This window comes from Triticum aestivum, chromosome 2B (assembly GCF_018294505.1).
Source record: "Triticum aestivum cultivar Chinese Spring chromosome 2B, IWGSC CS RefSeq v2.1, whole genome shotgun sequence".
NCBI lineage: Eukaryota > Viridiplantae > Streptophyta > Magnoliopsida > Poales > Poaceae > Triticum > Triticum aestivum.
Genome location: NC_057798.1, coordinates 230,079,926 through 230,101,883, shown reverse-complemented (window position 1 = coordinate 230,101,883; position 21,958 = coordinate 230,079,926). Strand labels below are relative to the sequence as shown.

The following is a 21,958-nucleotide window of genomic DNA, read 5'->3' as shown; positions in this document are numbered from 1 at the left end:
CACCTCCGCGTTCAACACACGTACGGAGCGGATGACGTCTCCCGCACCTTGATCCAGCAAGGAGGAGGGAGAGGTTGAGGAAGAAGGCTCCAACAGCAGCACGACGGCGTGGTGGTGATGGAGTGACAGTTCTCCGGCAGGGCTTCGCCAAGCTCACGCGGAGGAGGAGAGGTGTTGGGGAGGGGAGGGGCTGCGCCTTGGATGTTGTGTGCATCCCTCCCCTCGCCCCTCTATTTATAGGGGAAGGGGGAAGGGGGACGGCCCCCTCTAGATGAGATCTAGAGGGGGGCGGCGGCCAAGGGGAGGGGGCTTGCCCCCCAAGCAAGGGGGCGCCCCCACTAGGGTTCCCCCCCCCCAACCCTAGGCGCATGGGCCAAAGGGGGATGCGCCCAGCCCTCTAGGGGCTGGTTCCCTGCCCACTACGGCCCATGAGGCCCTCCGAGAGAGGTGGCCCCTCCCGGTGGACCCCCGGAACCCCTCCGGTGGCCCCGATACAATACCGATACGACCCCGAAACTTTCCGGTGACCGTATGACAACTTCCCATATATAAATCTTCACCTCAGGACCATTCCAGAACTCCTCGTGATGTCCGGGATCTTATCCGGGACTCCGAACAATATTCGGTAATCACATACAAGTCTTCCTAATAACCCTAGCGTCACCGAACCTTAAGTGTGTAGACCCTACGGGTTCGGGAGACATGCAGACATGACCGAGACGCCTCTTCGGTCAATAACCAACAGCAAGATCTGGATACCCATGTTGGCTCCCACATACTCCTCGATGATCTCATCGGATGAACCACGATGTCGAGGATTCAAACAACCCCGTATTCAATTCCCTTTGTCAATCGGTACGTTACTTGCCCGAGACTCGATCGTCGGTATCCCAATACCTCGTTTAGTCTCATTACTGGAAAGTCACTTTACTCATACCGTAATGCATGATCCCGTGACCAGACACTTGGTCACATTGAGCTCATTATGATGATGCATTACCGAGCGGGCCCAGAGATACCTCTCCGTCATACGGAGTGACAAATCCCAGTCCCGATTCGTGCCAACCCAACGACACTTTCGGAGATACCCGTAGTGCACCTTTATAGCCACCCAGTTACGTTGTGACGTTTGGTACACGCAAAGCACTCCTACGGTATCCGGGAGTTGCACAATCTCATGGTCTAAGGAAATGGTACTCAACAATTGGAAAAGCTCTAGCTAAACGAACTACACGATCTTTGAGCTATGCTTAGTATTGGGTCTTGTCCATCACATCATTCTCCTAATGATGTGATCCCGTTATGAATGACATCCAATGCCCATAGTCAGGAAACCATGACTATCTGTGGATCAACGAGCTAGTCAACTAGAGGCTCACTAGGGACTTGTTGTGGTCTATGTATTCACACGTGTATTACGATTTCCGGATAACACAGTTATAACATGAATAATAGACAATTATCATGAACGCAGAAATATAATAATAACCATTTATTATTGCCTCTAGGGCATATTTCCAACAACATCACCATGTGATTTAACACCAATATTTACATCTGTATGTGATTAATACCCATAGTTCACATCGCCATGTGATCAACACCCAAAAGGTTTACTAGAGTCAATAATCTAGTTCACATCGCTATGTGATTAACACCTAAAGAGTACTAAGGTATGATCATGTTTTGCTCATGAGAGAAGTTTAGTCAACGGGTCTGTCATATTCAGAGCCATATGTATTTTGCAAATATTCTATGTCTGCAATGCTCTGCACGGAGCTACTCTAGCTAATTGCTCCCACTTTCAATATGTATCCAGATTATGACTTAGAGTTATCTGGATTTGTGTGAAAACTTGCACCGGTGTAACTTTTTACGATGAACTCTTTTATCACCTCCATAATCCAGAAACATTTCCTTAGTCCTCACTAAGGATATTCTTGACCGCTGTTCAGTGATCTACTCCTAGATAAAAATTGTACTCCCTTGCCAAACTCAGAGCAAGGTATACAATAGGTCTGGTACACAACATAGCATACTTTATAGAACCTATGATTGAGCATAGGGAATGACTTTCATTCTCTTTCTATTTTCTGCCGTGGTCGGGATTTGAGTCTTTACTCAATTTCACACCTTTGCAACACAGGCAAGAACTCTTTCTTTGACTGTTCCATTTTGAACTACTTCAAAAACTTATCAAGGTATGTACTCATTGAAAAATCTTATCAAGCGTCTTGATCTATCTCTATAGATCTTGATGCTCAATGTGTAAGCAGCTTCACCGAGGTCTTTCATTGAAAAACTCTTATTCAAGTATCCTTTTATGCTATCCAGAAATTCTATATCATTTTCAGTTAACAATATGTCATCTACATATAGTATTAGAAATGCTACAGAGCTCCCACTCACTTTCTTGTAAATACAGGCTTCTCCAAAAAGTCTGTATAAAACCATATGCTTTGATCAACTCATCAAAGCGTATATTCCAACTCCGAGATGCTTGCACCAGTCCATAGATGGATCACTAGAGCTTGCACACTTTGTTAGCACCTTTAGGATTGACAAAACCTTCTGGTTGCATCATATATAACTTCTTTTTTAATAAATCCATTAAGGAATGCAGTTTTGACATCCATTTGCTAGATTTCATAAAATGTGGCAATTGCTAACATGATTCGGACAGACTTAAGCATCGATACGAGTGAGAAAATCTCATCGTATTCAACACCTTGAACTTGTCGAAAAACCTTTTGCGACAAATCGAGCTTTGTAGATAGTAACACTACTATCAGCGTCTGTCTTCCTCTTGAAGATCCATTTATACAATATGGTTGTCCGATCGTCGGGCAACTCCACCAAAGTCCACACTTTGTTCTCATACATGGATCCCATCTCAGATTTCATGGCCTCAAGCCATTTCATGGGATCTGGGCTCATCATCGCTTCTTCATAGTTCGTAGATTCATCATGGTCTGGTAACATGACTTCCAGAACAGGATTACCGTACCACTCTGGTGTGGACTGTATTTTGGAAGACCTACGAGGTTCTGTAGTAACTTACTCTGAAGTTTCATGATCATCATCATTAGCTTCCTCACTAATTGGTGTAGGAATCACTGGAACTGATTTCCGTGATGAACTACTTTCCAATTCGGGAGAAGGTACAATTACCTTATCAAGCTCTACTTTCCTCCCACTCACTTCTTTCGAGAGAAACTCCTTCTCTAGAAAGGATCCATCTTAGCAACGAATATCTTGCCTTCGGATATGTGATAGAAGGTGTACCCAACATTTCCTTTGGGTATTCTATGAAGACGCACTTCTCCAATTTGGGTTCGAGCTTATCAAGTTGAAAATTTTCATATAAGCATCGCAGCCCCAAACTTTAAGAAACGACAACTTTAGTTTTTTGCCAAACCACAGTTCATAAGGCGTCATCTCAACGGATTTTGATGGTGCCCTATTTACAGTGAATGCAGCTGTCTCTAATGCATAACCCCAAAACGATAGTGGTAAATCGGTAAGATACATCATAGATTGCACCATATCCAATAAAGTGCGGTTCCGACGTTCGGACACACCATTATGTTGTGGTGTTCCATGTGGCGTGAGCTGTGAAACTATTCCACATTGTTTTTAAATGAAGGCCAAACTCGTAACTCAAATATTCCTCTCCACGATCAGATCATAGAAACTTTATTTTCTTGTTACGATGATTCTCCACTTCACTCTGAAATTCTTTGAACTTTTCAAATGTTTCAGACTTGTGCTTCATTAAGTAGATATACTCATATTTGCTCAAATCATCTGTGAAGGTCAGAAAATAACGATACTCGCCACGAGCATCAACACTCATTGAACTGCATACATCGGTATGTATTATTTCCAACAAGTCAATAGCTCGTTCCATTGTTCCGGAGAACAGAGTTTTAGTCATCTTGCCCAAAAGGCACGGTTCGCAAGCATCAAATGATTCATAACCAAGTGATTCCAAAAATCCATCTTTATGGAGTTTCTTCATGCACTTTACACCGATATGACCTAAATGGCAGTGCCACAAATAAGTTGCACTATCATTATCAACTTTGCATCTTTTGGCATCAATATTATGAATATGTGTATCACTACGATCGAGATCCAACAAACTATTTTCATTGGGTGTGTGACCATCGAAGGTTTTATTCATGTAAACAGAACAACAATTATTCTCTGACTTTAAATGAATAATCGTATTGCAATAAACATGATCAAATCATATTCATGCTCAACACAAACGCCAAATAACATTTATTTAGGTTTAACACTAATCCCGAAAGTATAGGGAGTGTGCGATGATGATCATATCAATCTTGGAACTACTTCCAACACACATCTTCACTTCACCCTCAACTAGTCTCTCTTTATTCTGTAACTCCTGTTTTGAGTTACTAATTTTTAGCAACCGAACAAGTATCAAATACTCAGGGGCTACTATAAACACTAGTAAAGTACACATCAATAACATGTATATCAAATATACCCTTGTTCACTTTGCCATCCTACTTATCCACCAAATATTCAGGGCATTTCCGCTTCCATTGACCATTTCCTTTGTAGTAGAGGCACTCAGTTTCAGGCTTTGGTCCAGCTTTGGGCTTCTTCGCGGAAGTGAAAACTTGCTTGTCATTCCACTTGAAGTTCCTGAAGGAAATATGCCCTAGAGGCAATAATAAATTTATTATTTATTTCCTCATATCATGATAAATGTATATTTTTCATGCTAGAATTGTATTACCGGAAACATGATACATGTGTGAATACATAGACAAACTTAATGTCACTAGTATGCCTCTACTTGACTAGCTCATTAATTAAAGATGGTTATGTTTCCTAACCATAGACATGTGTTGTCATTTGATTAACGAGATCACATCATTAGGAGAATGATGTGATTGACTTGACCCATTCTGTTAGCTTAGCACTTGATCGTTTAGTATGTTACTATTGCTTTCTTCTTGACTTATACAAGTTCCTACAACTATGAGATTATGCAACTCCCGTTTACCGGAGGAACACTTTGTGTGCTACCAAACGTCACAACGTAACTGGGTGATTATAAAGGAGCTCTACAGGTGTCTCCAAAGGTACATGTTGAGTTGGCGTATTTCGAGATTAGGTTTTGTCACTCCGATTGTCGGAGAGGTATCTCTGGGCCCTCTCGGTAATACACATCACTATAAGCCTTGCAAGCAATGTAGCTAATGAGTTAGTTACGGAATGATGCATTACGTAACGAGTAAAGAGACTTGCCGGTAACGAGATTGAACTAGGTATTGAGATACCGACGATCGAATCTCGGGCAAGTAACATACCGATGACAAAGGGAACAATGTATTTTGTTATGTGGTTTGACCGATAAAGATCTTCGTAGAATATGTAGGAGCCAATATGAGCATCCAGGTTCCGCTATTGGTTATTGACTGGAAACTGTTCTAGGTCATGTCTACATAGTTCTCGAACCTGTAGGGTCCGCACGCTTAAGGTTTCGTTGACAGTTTTATTATGAGTTTATGAGTTTTGATGTACCTAAGGTTGTTCAGAGTCCCGGATGTGATCACGGACATGATGAGGAGTCTCGAAATGGTCGAGACATAAAGATCGATATATTGGACGACTATATTTGGACACCGAAAAGGTTCCGGGTGAGATTGGGACAATACCGGATCTCCGGGAGGTTATCGGAACCCCCCGGGAGGTATATGGGCCTTATTGGGCCTTAGTGGAAAGGAGGGAGAAGAAGCAAAGGAGGGGGCGCCCCCCCAAGCCCAATCCGAATTGGGAGGGGGGCCGCCCCCCCTTTCCTTCTTCCCTCCCCCCTCTTCCTTCCCTCTCCTACTCCTAATAGGAAAGGGGGGAGTCCTACTCCCGGTTGGGGTTGGACTCCCCCCTTAGGGCGCGCCACCCCCTTGGCCGGCCACCTCCTCCACTCCTTTATATACGGGGGAGGGGGGAACCCCATAGACACAACAATTGATCTCTTGATCTCTTAGCCGTGTGCGGTGCCCCCCTCCACCATAGTCCTCGATATTACTGTAGTGGTGCTTAGGCGAAGCCCTGCGACGGTAGAATATCAAGATCGTCACCACGCTGTCGTGCTGACGGAACTCATCCCCGACATTCTGCTGGATCGGAGTACGAGGATCGTCATCGAGCTAAACGTGTGCTAGAACTCGGAGGTGCCGTAGTTTCGGTGCCTGATCGGTCGGGCCATGAAGACGTACGACTACATCAACCGCGTTCTTCTAACGCTTCCGCTTTCGGTCTACGAGGGTACGTGGATAACACTCTCCCCTCTCGTTGCTATGCATCACCATGATCTTGCGTGTGCGTAGGAATTTTTTTGAAATTACTACGTTCCCCAATAGTTCCCTTTCTTTCCCTTTGCCCTTTTCTTGAAACTAGTGGTCTTGTCAATCATCAACACTTGATGCTCTTTCTTGATTTCTACCTTCGTCGATTTCAACATCACGAAGAGCTCGGAAATCGTTTTCGTCATCCCTTGCATATTATAGTTCATCACGAAGTTCTAATAACTTGGTGATGGTGACTAGAGAACTCTGTTAATCACTATCTTATCTGGAAGATTAACTCCCACTTGATTCAAGCGATTGTAGTACCCAGACAATCTGAGCACATGCTCACTAGTTGAGCAATTCTCTTCCATCTTTTAGCTATAGATCTTGTTGGAGACTTCATATCTCTCAACTCGGGTATTTGCTTGAAATATTAACTTCAACTCCTGGAACATCTCATATGATCCATGACGTTTAAAACGTCTTTGAAGTCCCGATTCTAAGCCGCTAAGCATGGTGCACTAAACTATCAAATAGTAATCATATTGAGCTTAGCCAAACGTTCATAACGTCCGCATCTGCTCCTGCAATAGGTCTGTCACCTAGCGATGCATCAAGGACATAATTCTTCTGTGCAGCAATGAGGATAAACCGCAGATCACAGACCCAGTCCGCATCATTGCTACTATCATCTTTCAACTTAGTTTTCTCTAGGAACACATATAAAACATAGGGAAGCAACAACGCGAGCTATTGATCTACAACATAATTTGCAAAATACTATCAGAACTAAGTTCATGATAAATTAAAGTTCAATTAATCATATTACTTAAGAACTCCCACTTAGATAGACATCCCTCTAATCATCTAAGTGATCACGTGATCCAAATCAACTAAACCATGTCCGATCATCACGTGAGATGGAGTAGTTTTCAATGGTGAACATCACTATGTTGATCATATCTACTATATGATTCACGCTCGACCTTTCGGTCTCCAGTGTTCCGAGGCCATATCTGTATATGCTAGGCTCGTCAAGTTTAACCTGAGTATTCCGCATGTGCAACTGTTTTGCACCCGTTGTATTTTAACGTAGAGCCTTTCACACCCGATCATCACGTGGTGTCTCAGCACGAAGAACTTTCGCAATGGTGCATACTCAGGGAGAACACTTATACCTTGAAATTTAGTGAGAGATCATCTTATAATGCTACCATCAATCAAAGCAAAATAAGATGCATAAAGGATAAACATCACATGCAATCAATATAAGTGATATGATATGGCCATCATCATCTTGTGCTTGTGATCACCATCTCCGAAGCACCGTCATGATCACAATCGTCACCGGCATGACACCTTGATCTTCATCGTAGCATCGTTGTCGTTTCGCCACCTATTGCTTCTACGACTATCGCTACCGCTTAGTGATAAAGTAAAGTAATTACAGGGCGATTGCATTGCAAACAATAAAGCGACAACCATATGGCTCCTGCTAGTTGCCGATAACTTTGTTACAAAACATGATCATCTCATACAATAAAAGTTAGCATCATGTCTTGACCATATCACATCACAACATGCCCTGCAAAAACAAGTTAGACGTCCTCTACTTTGTTGTTGCAAGTTTTACGTGGCTACTACGGGCTGAGCAAAAACCGTTTTTACCTACGCATCAAAACCACAACGATAATTCGTCAAGTTAGCGCTGTTTTAACCTTCTCAAGGACCGGGCGTAGCCACACTCGGTTCAATTAAAGTTGGAGAAACTAACACCCGCCAGCCACCTATGTGCAAAGCACGTCGGTAGAACCAGTCTCGCGTAAGCGTACGCGTAATGTCGGTCCGGGCCGCTTCATCCGACAATACCGCTGAACCAAAGTATGACATGCTAGTAAGCAGTATGACTTGTATCGCCCACAACTCACTTGTGTTCTACTCGTGCATATAACATCTACGCATAAAACCAGGCTCGGATGCCACTGTTGGGGAACGTAGTAATTTCAAAAATTTCCCTACGCACACGCAAGATCATGGTGATGCATAGCAACCAGAGGGGAGAGTGTTGTCCACATACCCTCGTAGACCGAAAGCGGAAGCGTTAGCACAACGCGGTTGATGTAGTCGTACGTCTTCACGATCCGACCGATCAAAGTACCGAATGCACGGTACCTCCGAGTTCAGCACACGTTCAGCTTGATGATGTCCCTCAAACTCCGATCTAGCCGAGCTTTGAGGGAGAGTTCTGTCAGCACGACGGCGTGGTGACGATGATGATGTTCTGCCGACGCAGGGCTTCGCCTAAGCACCGCTACAATATTATCGAGGTGGATTATGGTGGAGGGGGGCACCGCACACGGCTAAGAGATCCAAGGGATCAATTGTTGTGTCTAGAGGTTCCCCCCTACCCCCGTATATAAAGGAGGAAGGGAGAGGCCGGCCCTAGAGGAGGGCACGCCAAGTGTGGAGAGTCCTACTAGGACTCCAAGTCCTAGTAGGATTCCCCCTTCCTTTCCGGAGTAGGAGAGAAGGAAAGAGGGGAGAGGGAGAAGGAAAAAGGGGCTGCACCCCTTGTCCAATTCGGGCCAGAGGGGGGGCGCGTGCCTCCTTCCTTTTGGCCTCTCTCCTCTATTCCCGTATGGCCCAATAAGGCCCGTATACTCCCCGGCGAATTCCCGTAACTCTCCGGTACTCCGAAAAATACCCGAATCACTCGGAACCTTTCCGAAGTCCGAATATAGTCGTCCAATATATTGATCTTTACGACTCGACCATTTCGAGACTCCTCGTCATGTCCCCGATCTCATCCGGCACTCCGAACTACCTTCGGTACATAAAACACATAAACTCATAATACCGATCGTCACCGAAGTTTAAGCATGCGCACCCTACGGGTTCGAGAACTATGTAGACATGACTGAGACACGTCTCCGGTCAATAACCAACAGCGGAACCTGGATGCTCATATTGGCTCCCACATATTCTACGAAGATCTTTATCGGTCAAACCGCATAACAACATACGTTGTTCCTTTTGTCATCGGTATGTTACTTGCCCGAGATTCGATTGTCAGTATCTCAATACCTAGTTCAATCTCGTTACCGGCAAGTCTCTTTACTCGTTATATAATGCATCATCCCGCAACTAACTCATTAGTCACATTGCTTGCAAGGCTTATAGTGATGTGCATTACCGAGAGGGCCCAGAGATACCTCTCCAACAATCGAAGTGACAAATCCTAATCTCGAAATACACCAACTCAACATGTACCTTCGGAGACACCTGTAGAGCACCTTTATAATCACCCAGTTATGTTGTGACGTTTGGTAGCACACAAAGTGTTCCTCCGGTAAACGGGTGTTGCATAATCTCATAGTCATAGGAACATGTATAAGTCATGAAGAAAGCAATAGCAACATACTAAACGATCAAGTGCTAAGCTAACGGAATAGGTCAAGTCAATCACATCATTCTCTAATGATGTGATCCCGTTAATCAAATGACAACTCATGTCTATGGTTAGAAAACTTAACCATCTTTGATTAACGAGCTAGTCAAGTAGAGGCATACTAGTGACACTATGTTTGTCTATGTATTCACACATGTACTAAGTTTTCGGTTAATACAATTCTAGCATGAATAATAAACATTTATCATGAAATAAAGAAATAAATAATAACTTTATTATTGCCTCTAGGGCATATTTCCTTCATGGTTCACTGTAGTAGCTTAAAAAATGCGGTAGACATTGGAAAAAAGTGAATATATTTTGAAACGCAAACATTTTTCAAGTTTGTGACCACTTTTTAAAACACTATGTTTTCCAAATATTGAACATGTTTTGGAAAATGTGACCAGTTTATAAATATTTAGAACAATTAATTTTCTAAATTCATGTTTATTGATAAGCTCGAATAGTTTTGTAAATTGAAAAAAAAACAAATTTGTGAACATCATTTGAAAAAATAAACCACTTTTAAAAATGCAAATATTTTTTCAGAATTAAGAAGATTTCTTGAAAAAGGCTAACATATTTTGAAGATTCCCGAACAAACTTTGAAAAAAGGGAATTTTATAAAATTCCTGAATAAAATTTGAAAAACAGGAGAATTTTTTGAACTTCTTGAACATTTTTTGAATTTGCATTTTAAAAAATTCGAAACATTATTTGAAAATCTTGAACAGTTTTTTAAAAGGGAACGGTTTTGTAATTTGTAACATTTTTTAAAAATTCCAAACATTTAAAAAAAGGAAACTATTGAAAAAGAAAGCAGTAAAACAAAGACCATTGAAGAAAAAAGGGCGGGAACCCCCAAAATCAGTCAGGAACCTTCTGGTAGGTTCCCAAAAACCGGATAATGTAGTACCTTATCTATCTACGCAAAATGGGCCAACCCGTCACTCGGCCACTAGCCTAGCACCGGTAATTTGTCGCATTATGCGGCAAATAGAAAATTTGTCAGGCTAACCCACAAAAATATGTGCTCCTCCGACTAGGATTTTTAGGGCTTCTTTGATTCAAAAGAATTTAATAGGATTTTTTGCGTTGAATCTAGCTTTTATATGCAAAAACACCAAATGTCTCATATAAATTGGCACAAACACTTTAAAAATACCCTTATAGAAATTTAAAAATATATCAAAAACTTTGAGGGCATCGAAATCTTGTTCCTCCTTCATGCACCTACGGCATGCCGTGCCAAAGCTCGTTGCCGCCTTTGGGCCTCCGTTACAACGAAGCAAACATGTTTAAAGCCACGAGCTTGTAGAAGCAACGACCAGAAAGTTGTCGAGGTAGACAGTAGACCAGAAGGCGCGGGCAGACATGATCTGTGTAGTAGATCGCTGCCTGGGCGAAGAAAATGGCGAAGAGAGGTCATAGAATACCCAAATTCTAGCTAGACGAGGTCGGGGAACCCTGATCTCATTGGCTTCCTGATGAGGCTAGCCAACCTTCATTGGTCAGAACTAGAGTTGGGGTACCAAGACAGACATTCACATTGTTTGCTCCACACGAAGACATGATCGAGAAAGCCTGCAGAAGAAAAACTCGGAGAACAGATCTAGGGACACACCATCTTCCACACGCCTCCCGACGACACGAAGAAACATCATTGGAATGGGGGCGAGGTGAGGATATTTTATTCCATACCAACGGCGACACCATCATCTCGCCACCACATAATGGAAAAACGTTAAATTTATTCTGAGCCCAACCACCACCAGACCGAAGCCCTAGGGTCCCCGCCTCCTCCTGGCACCGGAGCTACAGACAAAGGTAGAGGGGGTCCTTGGATTCGCCGGGGAGTAGGGTAGATTAGCCGCCGCCTATCACCTAGGTTGGGGAGCGGGGGAGGGAAAAGTATTATATCCACGACCTGTGTGTGGGCCCAAGGTGGACGAGACAGTATTTTATATTGGTTGTTTTGTTTTTAATGTGCTATCATACACTCTTTCATCCAAATTCCTACATGCCTCCTTTGATTCGTAGAAATTTCATATGATTTTGGGAGGAATTGGATATTTAGGAATTTTTCTATACTGGTTGTTTGATTCACAGGATTGGAATCCTTGGGAATTTTTCCTTGGGATTCTTCCTTGGGATTCATCTACATTCCATCCACTCAAACTTCTTGTGAAATTCTTTTGTTTTTTCCTGGCTATCAAGTTTTTTTTCATCTAAAAACACGTACAACTACTTTGAATGAAATGATTTTTGGAATATTTTTTCATCCACTCAAACCTCCTGATATCAAACCATGACAGGTGCGCTTCAATTGACAAGAGGAAGATTGCACTACATATTGGAGTAAACTTCCCATCCACTCAATTATCTTGATAGCAAATAGTAACGGGTGCGCTTCAATTGCCAGGACGGACGTACAACGCAAAATCACATCGGAAGTCAAAATTATAACAATCGAAGGTCTAACACGAGGGATCCAGATTTTGAGCAAAATAGCTTCAGAGAAATGGAAGGCCAAATGCACGGCCAACAAATGGACGGAGAAGCAGCCAAAATCTAACTTTGCTTCAACAGATAGATGCACACCAATAACAACCAAACTTTTACAAACATAGCACCATACGAGGTTGGCTTTAAATACATACAGATACATCATATCAACAAATACTTCGACGGGGAAGATACTAAAAGGCCTTTAAAATTTAATAACAGGGAAGAAATATGTACAGAACTCCATACTGAAATTACCTTGTAAGCTTTTCTGCATAAGTAAAAGCTTTGGTCAAACCAAGGATTTCATAGCAGAGTTCACAGTGAAACTAAGACACTGATGCGATGTCCCACCCAGCTCCAGCCGGCGCACACTCACCCGATGTCAGCTAGAGACATTGGACACAGACGATGGTTATAAGGAACTCAAGTCATGGATAATCTCATTGGTGCATGACCAGCCAACAAAAGCAAACATCTTGTTTGTTCATCTCAGAATAGCAAATGCAAGATACCTGTTTTTGCTGTCAGAGTCACGATTGCTGCCTCTAAAAGTCTAATTTCTGCTGCATCGTTGCAATTTTCATAACTGGTTACCAGAACATCACTACCCTCACGACAGACCCCAACAATCTCAAGTGCACGAAGCTACAAAGCCAAGATAGAGCCTACTATGGGTGATATCCTTTATGCTTTGAATACACTATTGGTGGTAGAAATGTTGAATTTAATGATCCAAAATGTCAAATCAATTAATCAAAAAGGACATTGATGAGAAATGAGAATATGGAATTGGCAAAATATCTTTAGTGTTCCTAACATATAGGCGACTAACTAACTACTACTCCCTCGGTCCCTCCATCCCATAATATAAGATCGTTTTGCAAGCTATTTATATTATGGGACGGAGGGGGTAGTTATCAAGGCTGGAGTAAACTTATATGTCCCTCAGTGCTCTCTTTTCACAGTTGAAAAGAACCATAAATAATTTCGTGTGTTCTTTCTTTTAGGAACAATTGACGATCTGAAAGCTTTAGCTTTAAATCATACTCCCTCCGTCCGGAAATACTTGTCGGAGGAATGGATGTATCTAGACGTATTTTAATTCTAGATACATCCATTTTTATGCATTTTTTCGACAAATATTTCCGGACAGAGGGAGTACTACATTGGATCAGAGTTAAGTAAAAACCTATAAACCTTTACCCAAAAAGGAATCTATCAATGTACTCCCGCCATCATATTGCCTCTTTCCCAAAGTATATGTTTTGTTATAAGTCAAACTATTTGAAGTTTGGTCAAGCTTATAGAAAAACATGGACATCTATTAAAAAATCAAATAAATACACTAAAAAATATATTTCATGGTATATCTACTAATATTTATTTGGTATTGTAGATGTTTATATTTTTCTCTACAAACTTTTACTTGGACAAAATTTCACCGTACAAGGTTTCATAGTAACACAGTCATGTGGAAGCCCGAAGATAACCATGTAAGATTTCAGCAGAAATATGCTTCGACCTTTAAATCACATACTGTAATCACTAATCAGCAACACTAGCTATAACTGCTGCGTGAATCAGAAAAATGAGAGATATGAAAGGGCAAATGAAAGACAATATTGATTGTTTCAAAGTGACAAGGACATAAACGAGTCTATTATCCAGTAAACTAATACTAGTTAGTAATTCATGATCAGAAACGTCCATTTGGAATTGAAGTTATTCAGTAACAAGAACACGTCTTGTCTCCAGAGTCCCTGGATCCTCTCTTATCTTACTATACACTCTATGCATAAAGGGGTGTTCCCAAACCAGGCCACATCTCCAACATCAGTGAATTTACAGAAAATCGTACAATAAAACAGCATACGAATGTACCGGACCACATGGGTTTTGGGTTGCGTAGGTCATGTATGGGCCTCGAGGCAGAGGGAGAGGTCGATGCGCGCGCGCTCGCACTGGGAGCGCTTGAGCGCGGTGCCGGAGCTGCCGCAGAGCGTGCGCACGGCGTCGGTCTCGCCGGGGCAGCACATGTTCACCACGCACTCGGCCAGGGCCCGGTTGAGGTGCCGGCACAGCACCTCGGGCTGCAGCGGGCCGCGGGCGGCACGGCGGTGGCACTCGGCGAGAGCCCGATGGGTCGAGGCGCAGGGCCCCGGGACGGGCACGGCCGCAGATTCGGCCTCGGGTTGTTGTCTCCCGCGGCCGCCGCCTCCGCTCCTGCTCATGGAATCGGGGGAGATCGGCGCTTCCGCCCCACCTTTGATCGCCCCTCCGCTCTTGGATTTGTTATTTTATTTTATTTTGAGTAATTCTTGGATTTGGATTTGTTGGTTTTTTTAGGCAACCCTGCCAAACTTTTTATTCATTCGTCACGATGTTTACATGGACGAAGGGAATTCCCTCGGGCTGGCCTAACCAAATATGACGGCCAGGCCCGAGACCCAACGCATATTTCGCAAGGTTGTGAGCATCATAATTTGAGCTCCTAAACTCATGAAGTATCTTACAAGAATTAAAGGACAAAACGTGCGACTTGATCTCTTGTATAACTGCACCATAGATCGATGCACCACCGCTGGAAATCTCCTCCACTACTTCCCTGCAATCCGAAGCCACGTGAATTCTCTGGAGATATAGATCATCAGCAAGGGAGAGAGCCTCTCGGATGGCTAAGGCTTCGAGCGTAGCCGGGTCTCCAATTGTTCTGTATACGACTGCCGACGCACCTGCAAAAGTTCCCTCACCATCACGGCAGATTGCTGCGACCGCACCAAATCATCCCCGGCCACCGACTGCTGCATCCGTGTTTATTTTAGCGTGATTCTCAACGGGCGGCAACCACCGTCGCGGCCTTGGCGTATTTGCCTTGAGCACTGAAGCTTTCTCGGGGTAGATCATATTGATCTCCGACAGGTAAGAATTTATGAATCCATCGATGGACTGAGGGCTGCGGAAAACTCCTTCATATATTGCTTTTCTTCTAGCTCCCCAGATAGCCCAAAGAGTGACCACTAGTCTGATAAAGTCATCGGCATCGAGGCTCTCTTGAAGGACAAACAGCCATTTTTTCGCGTTGTCATGTTGAACAATACTGAGATGATCCAGTACTACTTCCGAGGACAATGCCCAAGTGCAACGAGACATCGGACACTCGAGTAACACATGCTTCCATGTATCCCGAGCTCCACATAGAGGGCACGCTGAAGTCGTTGCCATATGGCGATGGTGTAGCACCTGGCCGGAAGGGATGGAGTGCCTCGCCAGCCGCCATGCGAACACTTTGATCTTTGAAGGTACATGCAATTTCCACAGACTGTTCCATTCTCCACTCTCCCTGTTTATAAGTGATGATTCCTCTCTTCCTTCCAACCAGTTTTCTCTACTGATTTTTGTTGACACAAGCATGCGATATGTCGATGCAACTCTGAAAATTCCCCTCGGGGTCTCGCTCCAAGCCCAAAAATCATCAATACGTCTCGTGCACAGCGGGATTTTCAAAATTTCTTCAACATCAAAGGGGGTGAATACTGCTCTCACCAACTCCTCTTTCCATGAAGATGTAGTTAACTCAATAAGTTCAGCTACTCTCTCCGGTGGAGCCGGTACCAGAGAGGTAATTGGTCGCTTAAAACTTGGTCTCGGTATCCAGTTATGATCCCAAATGCTGGTAGTCTCTCCGTCTCCAATCCGACGTATCACTCCCTGCGCAAGCACATCTCTGCCATCAAGTATAGCCCTCCAAATCTAAGATGGATGCGGCCCAAGTGTTGCATCAAGTAAAGAGCCATTAGGATAGTAAGCTGCTTTGAGTATTTGAGCGCTCAAAGTCTCATCATCAATCAAAACCCTCCATGCCTGTCTTGCTAACAATGCCAGGTTAAACAACTCGAGGTCTCTGAATCCCATGCCCCCCATATACTTGGGTCTGATCATCACATCCCACGCAACCCATGAGGGTTTCCTCTTTCCTCTTTTGCTGCCCCACCAAAATTGACGAATAAGGGATTCGATATCCAGGCACACACCCCTTGGCAACCTGAAACAAGACATAGAGAAGACTGGAATTGCTTGTGCAACTGACTTTATCAATACCTCCTTGCCCGCAGATGATAACAATTTTTCCATCCATCCCCTTATTTTCTCCCAAACTCTGTCCCGCAGATATTTGAACGTTCCGTTCTTGGAGTGTCCCACATCAGTGGGCATGCCCAAATATCGTTCGCTCAAAGTTTCATTATGGACCTGAAGGCTGTCTTTCACCCCCTCTCTGGTTGCTTGTGGGCATCCTCTGCTGAAGAAGATGGATGATTTAGCATGATTGATTCTCTGGCCCGAAGCATTACAATACCTGTTCAGTAGGTTTGATACAAGTTCTGCACCCTCCACACTCGACTTGAAAAGCAACAGGCTATCATCTGCAAATAAAAGATGGTTAACAGGCGGAGCCGTGGGAGCCACCTTGACACCTGCAAGAAGTGATGACTGAGAACTAGTTTTCAGGAGGCACGAGAGGCCCTCTGCTGCAATCAAGAAGAGATAAGGGGAGATTGGATCTCCCTGCCAAATTCCTCTGGTCGGTCTAAATGCTTCAAGCCTTTCTCCATTGAACAAGACTGAGAAAGAGACTGTTGAGACCATGTTCATGACCGTGTCAATCCATACCTGTGCAAATCCCAATTTTTGCATAATAGCTTTCAAATATGGCCACTCCAACCTGTCATATGCTTTCATCATATCAAGCTTTAGAGCACAAAAACTATTATTTTTTGACCTGTTCCTCTTCATAAAATGGAGACACTCATATGCGCAGATAATATTATCAGTAATCAACCTTCCTGGCACGAACGCCGACTGCTCCTTTGATATGATGTCTGTAAGATAAGCTTCAATCTATTTGCAATGACTTTGGATGAAATCTTATACAAAGCATTGCATAAACTGATCGGTCTATATTGAGAGAGGAGGGTAGGATTTGTAACCTTGGGGATTAAGACCAGTACAGTATCATTGACACATTCAGGGCTCGTCTCCCCTCTGACAATCTGTAGCACGATGTTAGTCACATCCTCCCTGCAAACATCCCAGTGTTTCTGATAAAAGTGGGCTGGAAACCCATCAGGGCCCGGCGCCTTCGTCGGGAACATTTGGAACAAAGCACACTTGACCTCATCAGCGGAGTACGGCGCACAAAGCTGCTCGTTCATCGCCACTGTTACTTTCCTTGGTACATGCTCCAGTACCGTATCTACTCCTTGCACTCCCTCAGACGAGTACAGGTCTTGGTAAAAAAAATTGGCCAGAGCTCTCAGCTCCATCGGGTCATCTATAAGTACTCCCAAAGAGTTTTGCAGTGCTCGTATCATATTTTTCTTTCTTCTCAAGCTTGCCCGTAGATGAAAAAACTTAGTGTTTTTGTCTCCGGAAGAAAGCCACTCCGTAGAGGCGACTAACTAACTACTACTCCCTCGGTCCCTCCATCCCATAATATAAGATCGTTTTGCAAGCTATTTATATTATGGGACGGAGGGGGTAGTTATCAAGGCTGGAGTAAACTTATATGTCCCTCAGTGCTCTCTTTTCACAGTTGAAAAGAACCATAAATAATTTCGTGTGTTCTTTCTTTTAGGAACATGACGATCTGAAAGCTTTAGCTTTAAATCATACTCCCTCCGTCCGGAAATACTTGTCGGAGGAATGGATGTATCTAGACGTATTTTAATTCTAGATACATCCATTTTTATGCATTTTTTCGACAAATATTTCCGGACGGGGCGAGTACTACATTGGATCAGAGTTAAGTAAAAACCTATAAACCTTTACCCAAAAAGGAATCTATCAATGTACTCCCGCCATCATATTGCCTCTTTCCCAAAGTATATGTTTTGTTATAAGTCAAACTATTTGAAGTTTGGTCAAGCTTATAGAAAAACATGGACATCTATTAAAAAATCAAATAAATACACTAAAAAATATATTTCATGGTATATCTACTAATATTTATTTGGTATTGTAGATGTTTATATTTTTCTCTACAAACTTTTACTTGGACAAAATTTCACCGTACAAGGTTTCATAGTAACACAGTCATGTGGAAGCCCGAAGATAACCATGTAAGATTTCAGCAGAAATATGCTTCGACCTTTAAATCACATACTGTAATCACTAATCAGCAACACTAGCTATAACTGCTGCGTGAATCAGAAAAATGAGAGATATGAAAGGGCAAATGAAAGACAATATTGATTGTTTCAAAGTGACAAGGACATAAACGAGTCTATTATCCAGTAAACTAATAATAGTTAGTAATTCATGATCAGAAACGTCCATTTGGAATTGAAGTTATTCAGTAACAAGAACACGTCTTGTCTCCAGAGTCCCTGGATCCTCTCTTATCTTACTATACACTCTATGCATAAAGGGGTGTTCCCAAACCAGGCCACATCTCCAACATCAGTGAATTTACAGAAAATCGTACAATAAAACAGCATACGAATGTACCGGACCACATGGGTTTTGGGTTGCGTAGGTCATGTATGGGCCTCGAGACAGAGGGAGAGGTCGATGCGCGCGCGCTCGCACTGGGAGCGCTTGAGCGCGGTGCCGGAGCTGCCGCAGAGCGTGCGCACGGCGTCGGTCTCGCCGGGGCAGCACATGTTCACCACGCACTCGGCTAGGGCCCGGTTGAGGTGCCGGCACGGCACCTCGGGCTGCAGCGGGCCGCGGGCGGCACGGCGGTGGCACTCGGCGAGAGCCCGATGGGTCGAGGCGCAGGGCCCCGGGACGGGCACGGCCGCAGATTCGGCCTCGGGTTGTTGTCTCCCGCGGCCGCCGCCTCCGCTCCTGCTCATGGAATCGGGGGAGATCGGCGCTTCCGCCCCACCTTTGATCGCCCCTCCGCTCTTGGATTTGTTATTTTATTTTATTTTGAGTAATTCTTGGATTTGGATTTCTTGGTGGTCTGCCTGGTCAGAAACGACCGTCGTCCCGCCGGTTAGCGGTCACCCGAGTTGATGGGTTGGCCCATGAGCTCCCCCGCTCATTGTATGTCGGCCCAACGAGTTTCTAAGTTTCAAGACGCAGCAGTGTTTTTTCATTAAAAAAAATAAACACATTTTTTTTGAACATCAGTACAGACACGAGCGTTCATATACACGCGCATACACTCACCCCTATGAACGCACACATGCACAACCTACCCCTATGAGCACCTCTAAAAGACTGAGCCGACATATCATCTTGAGATTACGAAGTCACTGTAGGCGCCTCGTCGTCGACGGGAGCGTCTCCTCCCACTGAATGCGCATCGCCGGAAATCCTGAAATAAATTCAAAAATAAATACGAGCACCAGAATTTAAACCCTGGTGGACTGGGGATACCACAACCCCCTAATCATCCAACCACATGTTGGTTCGCAAATAATAAACACATTGTTAACAGTATCAGCATGGGGTATCAGTTACATCAAATTTTTTGCTCTCGAAAAACAGTTACATCAATATTTTTTCAACAACTGACATGTTTTTTCTCCTTTTTGCAAGTAAACAAACATATTTCATGATTAAGTACAACGGATAAAAGAGCTGGAATGAACGGCATCAAGGTGCTCAAATGATGTCTTCTCCAACTTCGCCTTTCCCATGCTTTCACTTCTAAACCTTCACTTCTCAATGCCTTGCCTCTAGCGATGAAGGTACACAGAGTCTCAAATATAGAGTATCAGTTACACCAATTTTTTAACAACAAGTATAGTTCATTGTTAAGTATAGCAGATCAAAAAATTGAAATAAACGTCATCAAAGTGTTCAAATGCTATCTTCTCCAATTTCATATTTCACATATTATCACTTCTAGATGCCTTGCCTTCAGCGATGAAAGTACAAGAGTCTCAAACATAAACTGTTAATTACATCAATTTTTTTAACAAGAACAGATTTCATAGTTAAGTACAACGAATAAAAAAAACTTGAACGTCATCAAAGTGCACAATTGCTATTTTCTCCTACATCATCTTTTCTATACTATCACTTCTGGATGCCATGCCTCTAGCGATGAAAGTACATGAGACTGATTTATACCGGCGACACTAAACATAAAACTATTAAAAAGAGCCGGTATAAGTGTTTTACCCTAAGAGGTGAGAACCTAAGTAAGTGTTCTAAACACACGATAACCGAAGGCACGCCCCTTTCCTAGCCGAGCATCGCTTTTAGTTCTTCAGTATCTTTTTGTTTGAAAGAGAGGGAGTCCCCAGTAGTTCTTTCGCATGGCCAAGTCTTATCGAGGAACTCATATGGCATCCTAATGCGCTAGGAGGATGAAGATAATAACGCCTACACCATGTGATACTCAACTGTCTGTATCAGATTAATATTTTTCAATGCTCTTGTGCAGAGAGGACTTAAACATTCGAAGAAAATGTCGTCTATCCAAGATGCTCCCACCCTTTGAAGATCGTTGCCACCTATTCTTCTCATGCCCCAATTCCAAAGCCGTCTAGAACAAAGTAGGCATACTGCCTCGGGCCTCACTTGATTCTGAAAGTGCATCTATGCCCCCAAAGTATCACTACAAAAAAATACACTTCCGTGATGATACGTGTTTGTCACAGTAGGTCACGTTTTTTGTCATGCATGTACATCCATGATGATTTTATGACAGAATCAGGATAGTCATACCTGTGCTGTTGTAGAAGTGTTCCATGACATTACCAAAATTATCATCACGGAAGTGTCCACTTCCGTGACGATAAATCGCGCGTCACAGAAGTGCTTTCGTCAAGGGTGACCGACACGTGGCATCCACCGTAACGGAACGCCGTTAAGCTATCGGGTCGGGTTTTGAATCCGATAACCCGTTAACAGCCCCGACCAATGGGGATTTTCCACGTGTAAAATCATCATTGGCTGGAGGAAACATGTATCGGCTCATCTTGAGCAGATGTCATCCAGTCATTGGACACAAGGCACCTATGATACGTCGACACGTGGCACGGCCCAACAGAGGCCCATTCCTGTGAAAAGGCCGGCCCATTTGACTTGGTCAAAAGGTGGCGGGCCGGCCCACGAAAAGCCTGTTAACGGCCTGTTCATATATAGCCCATTTATAGCCCGCTAACCCAAGGCCCGTTACGCCCTATCTGAATTAGGCCCAATAGCGTCATCTGGGCCATTCAATATGATTCCAGCCCATTTTCACTTCTGGCCCATGTATGGCCCATGACGTCTTTCGGCCCATATGAGGCCCTTTGTAACTCTTGGCCCATTAACGGCCCATGGTGAAACTGGCCCGTAATGAATAGTGTATCACTTTACATCCATTAACGGCCCGTCGTAAAACTGGCCTGTAATGAACAGTGTATCACTTTATACCCATTAACGGCCCGTTATTCCGTTGCGCCGTTTCCAGCCCATGTTATCTTTCAGCCTTCTCAGAGCCCATTTATTCTTGGGCTCATTTCCAGCATTCGTTTACTTATGGGCCGTTACTGTCATTTTCTTCTTGTGGGCCAAATTCAGCTCGTGGTTACAGCCGGCCTGTTTGTGGTCCGTTAATACGTTGGGCCGTTTTCATAGCGTCATCAAATACGACCTATTAACGATGGCCCGTTATGGTCGGCCCATGAACGGACGATTCCAACTCTAGCCCGTTTACGGCCATAAT

The 21,958-nt window shown here is 43.6% G+C and overlaps 2 protein-coding genes across 2 annotated transcripts; both read right to left on the bottom strand.

The window, feature by feature from the left end:
- Nucleotides 1-13,889: 13,889 nt before the first annotated feature.
- LOC123041113 (uncharacterized) lies at nucleotides 13,890-14,632 on the bottom strand. Its single transcript, XM_044463816.1, has one exon. The coding sequence runs from the start codon at nucleotides 14,520-14,522 to the stop codon at nucleotides 14,202-14,204; it is 321 nt and encodes a 106-aa protein (XP_044319751.1). The 5' UTR covers nucleotides 14,523-14,632; the 3' UTR covers nucleotides 13,890-14,201.
- A 3,971-nt stretch (nucleotides 14,633-18,603) lies between these two features.
- On the bottom strand, nucleotides 18,604-19,264 carry LOC123041112 (uncharacterized). Its single transcript, XM_044463814.1, has one exon. It carries the CDS (start codon nucleotides 19,143-19,145, stop codon nucleotides 18,825-18,827), a length of 321 nt encoding a protein of 106 aa, XP_044319749.1. The 5' UTR covers nucleotides 19,146-19,264; the 3' UTR covers nucleotides 18,604-18,824.
- Between the last annotated feature and the right edge of the window lie 2,694 nt (nucleotides 19,265-21,958).